The sequence below is a fragment of the Meles meles genome, chromosome X, assembly GCF_922984935.1.
Source record: "Meles meles chromosome X, mMelMel3.1 paternal haplotype, whole genome shotgun sequence".
In the NCBI taxonomy this organism is placed as follows: Eukaryota; Metazoa; Chordata; class Mammalia; order Carnivora; family Mustelidae; genus Meles; species Meles meles.
In genome coordinates, this window is record NC_060087.1 from 130,739,640 (window position 1) to 130,743,154 (window position 3,515).

The 3,515-nt window shown below is 50.2% G+C and overlaps 1 protein-coding gene across 1 annotated transcript; it reads left to right on the forward strand.

Annotated features, from left to right (window-relative positions):
• The first annotated feature begins 969 nt into the window (after positions 1–969).
• LOC123935405 (PWWP domain-containing DNA repair factor 3B-like) lies at positions 970–3,196 on the forward strand. Its single transcript, XM_045996181.1, has one exon. The coding sequence runs from the start codon at positions 1,055–1,057 to the stop codon at positions 3,074–3,076; it is 2,022 nt and encodes a 673-aa protein (XP_045852137.1). The 5' UTR covers positions 970–1,054; the 3' UTR covers positions 3,077–3,196.
• The last annotated feature ends 319 nt before the right edge of the window (positions 3,197–3,515 follow it).

Below are 3,515 nucleotides of genomic sequence, written 5' to 3' on the forward strand. Positions count from 1 at the left end.
GTGCACTTCAGAAGCACAGAACAGAGTCAAGGGCCTGCCGGACAAGCAGTTGGAGTGTGTGAATCAACAGACGCAGCTCACAGAACCTCGCCTCCCCCGATCCACGTGGTGTTGCGTAAGACCTTCTTATTTTACTAAACGCTTCATTTGCAGTCTTTTTGTGCGGACATTTGGAGTGTGGTTTATTTTGCCCCTCGCCCTACAGTCACTTTCTTACACAAAATTGTGCCGGGGGCAGGGGGGACAGCCCTTAAAACCACCACAGAGAAACGAAAATGCGCACGGCACAGCCAACGGCCCGTGCCTGCAGCAATCCTGATGAAGGACGGTGCCAGTAACCCCCGGGACGACCTTCGTGAGCCTCTGGATTCTAAGCTCAGGCTCCTGAACACGATATTGTGCTGGCATTCAGTGTCTGCAGGCTGGAGATCACCTCTGGCTTCCTTGGGTGCACCGGGTGGCATTAGCACCCACCAGGAAAGGAAAACCGAAGCATTCCCCCAGGATGAGCCCCAGGGAGCACAAAACGCGCCGGATGTCCAGTAACACAGATGAGATCTGGAAAATGACACCCACCTCCCCATACAGATGCTCTTTAATACGCAGTAGTAACAAGCAGGGCAAGAAGTTGGGTTTGCACGGTTATAAAACTCCTCTGGTATCTTCTGTGTTTTTCCGCCCAATAGCTGCCGTGTATTTACCCCCTGTCGGAGACACACTCTTTCTATTTCTTTGTTTGCTCTCTTATCAATTCTCATTGACCATCGTTCTTCCACTTTCACAGAAGGAATTTTTTTCCTAATACTTTTCTTCTTTTCCTTTCCCACATTCCAGTATTCTCCAGCATAGTCCCTTCAAAACACAAGTTCCCGCGACCCTGGGAGATTCAGGTGAAGAAGGACGGGCCACACAAGCTGAGAACCCTTTGCGGTCCTAAGGCCGAAAGGGTGTGGTGAAGAACACTGTTTTAGGGAGGACCTGCCGTGCCAGTGGGTGTGATGGCCAGACCTCTCGACCTCTATTAATTACCTCTTGAGAGGAAGCTCAAATCATAATGGATGCTGAGTATGTCCTATGCAATTGGAAAGGCCACGTTTGGCCCGCAAAGGTTTTGTCCAGAGCTAGGACCTCACCGAGACATAAGAGGAAAGGGGCACTTTTTCTTGAAGTTGAAATACTCTCAGTAGACGAAGTAATTAAAGTGAAAACCACAGACACAAAGATCCTAAATGAGTCTCAAATTGAATACGTTGCCTCCTTGCTGATAGCCGAGTTGAAGGCCAGTGTCCCACCAGGACAGGAAGTGCCCTACAGAAACGCTCTTGCAGTGGCCCTAGAGATTCTGAATGAGAGAGCGAATCTGGGTCCAGCAGGAGCCTCAGATGATCCAGAGACCACAAAGGGGACCACAAAAGCGTCCCAAAGGGGACCACAAAAGCGATCTCGTAAAAAGTTCCGGAAGCCCAAAGGGAGCTTACTGAGGCGTCTTAGGAGAAGCAAAAAACTCAAGTCGCTGCTGGTATGCTCACAGACTGAGGACGCCCCGGGTGGGGGCCGACCACAGGCACACAGAACCGTCACGCCTATTCCCAGGAAAACGCGAGCGGAGCCCTCACAAAGCTCCAGCGTGTACCCAAACTTCCCATCACGTGCAGAAGATGATCGTGAGGAAGAGGGCAAGCAAAAGAGGTGCACCTTGAGAGTTAGGGCCTTGCATTGCCCCGTCAAGGAGGAGGGTACAGGTGCTCAAGATGGAGGCACCCTTCCCTCTCCGCCGCCAGGTTTCAACCTCACTGTACCCAAGGCTCTGAAAGAAGAGGCCCATGACGCCTGCCCCAAGACCCTGGCCGTCTCCTCCGAATGCTCTGCCCTCTCCGGGAATGTTGAGGACCACGGAGAGGGTCCCCGGAAGCCAGGCTTGGAAGGTGCGGCAGCATCCTCCAGTGCCCCTCACCCGAGGCTGCGTTATTCGCTCCGTCTGGCACATAAAAAGAGGAAGCTGCAGGTGCTAGAGTTGGAGAGAGGGCTGCAAGAACTTCAGCCTTCAGTCAACTCAAAGGCCGTTAACCCCACCACTGCTATTAGAAAGGACGTCGGCAAGGAAGTGGGGCAACCGGTAAGCATGGCCTTTCCACAAGAGCCTTGTCCCATTGAAGGAGGAATGGTGGTCTGGTTTAAATTTCAGAATCACCCATTTTGGCCAGCAGTGGTAAAGAGTGTCAGCCAAACAGAGCAGACTGCCAGGGTACTTTTGATTGAGGCAAACATGCCCTGTGAAACGAGCGGCATTCAAGTTCCTCTTCGACGATTAAAACATCTGGACTGTAAGGAGAAGGAGAAACTAATGAAGAGAGCCGGGAAGGTGTACGAGCAAAGTGTGAACTGGTGTTTCTCCCTGATTTCCCACTACAGAGAAGGGCTCGGTCGTGGGTCTTTTGTAGGCTCTTTCCTGGACTATTACGCTGCTGATATCAGTTACCCAATTAGGAAAGCCATCGAAGACGGGGACATGGAGATCGATTTCCCAAAGGTGAATTATGCCGACCTGGAAGAGTCTGAGGAGGAGGCCTCCCTGGGTGGGAGGAGGCCCCGCAAGAAAATTCTCCCGGACCGGATGAGGGCTGCTCGGGACCGAGCCAACCAGAAGCTCGTGGACTACATCGTGAAAAGAAAGGGAGCCGATCACCACCTCCTGGACATTGTCAAAGGCAGGAAACAGTCCAGGTGGCTGGCATCATTTCTGAATTCAAGCAGGTACGTGATCTGCATTGAAACATACCTGGAGGATGACGACCAGTTGGATGTCGTGGTAAGACATTTACAAGAAATCTACAAACAGATAGACAAGAAAATGCTGACTCTGGCAAGGGTAGACAAGGTGAGTTTTGTCCTGGAAGTTCTTCTGCCAGAAGCAATCATTTGTTCAATTGCTGCACTTGATGGATTAGGTTACAAGGAGGCAGAACAAAAGTACCTAAAGGGGCCACCTGTGCATTACCGGGAAAAAGAGCTATTTGATAAAAATATTCTAAAGGGAATGAGAAAGAGAGCAGCAACAAGGGGCAAAGCTAAATAACTCCTCTCGTGCCCACACTGTAGCAGGGAGACCTCTCACTGCCCTCTCCGTATGAAATGTGTGGTCCTTCCCTTCTGTACGGCATGTAAGTTACATTCTGTAAATTTGCGGCCCTGGGAACATGCTGGATTCCTTCTGGATCCATCTCTAGCACCTATGGGTAGCACGGCCATCATCATGTCTGGTTCCCAAACGCTTCACCAACTAATTTGTTAATTAGTTTGTTAATCTGTTAACTTGTTTGTTAGTTTGTAAGTTTAACTGATTTGTTAAGTGCTGCAAACAGTTGTACTTCCCGCTACTTGCGTGGACGTGTAATTATCCAGACGTTTTCATAACGTTGCCTTTGACAGTACTTCGTATTTTAATATAGGAGGCACATTCTTTTATTACGTGAGAGACCCCTGGTGTCAGACCTCGAGCCACGATCGTTTTTAAA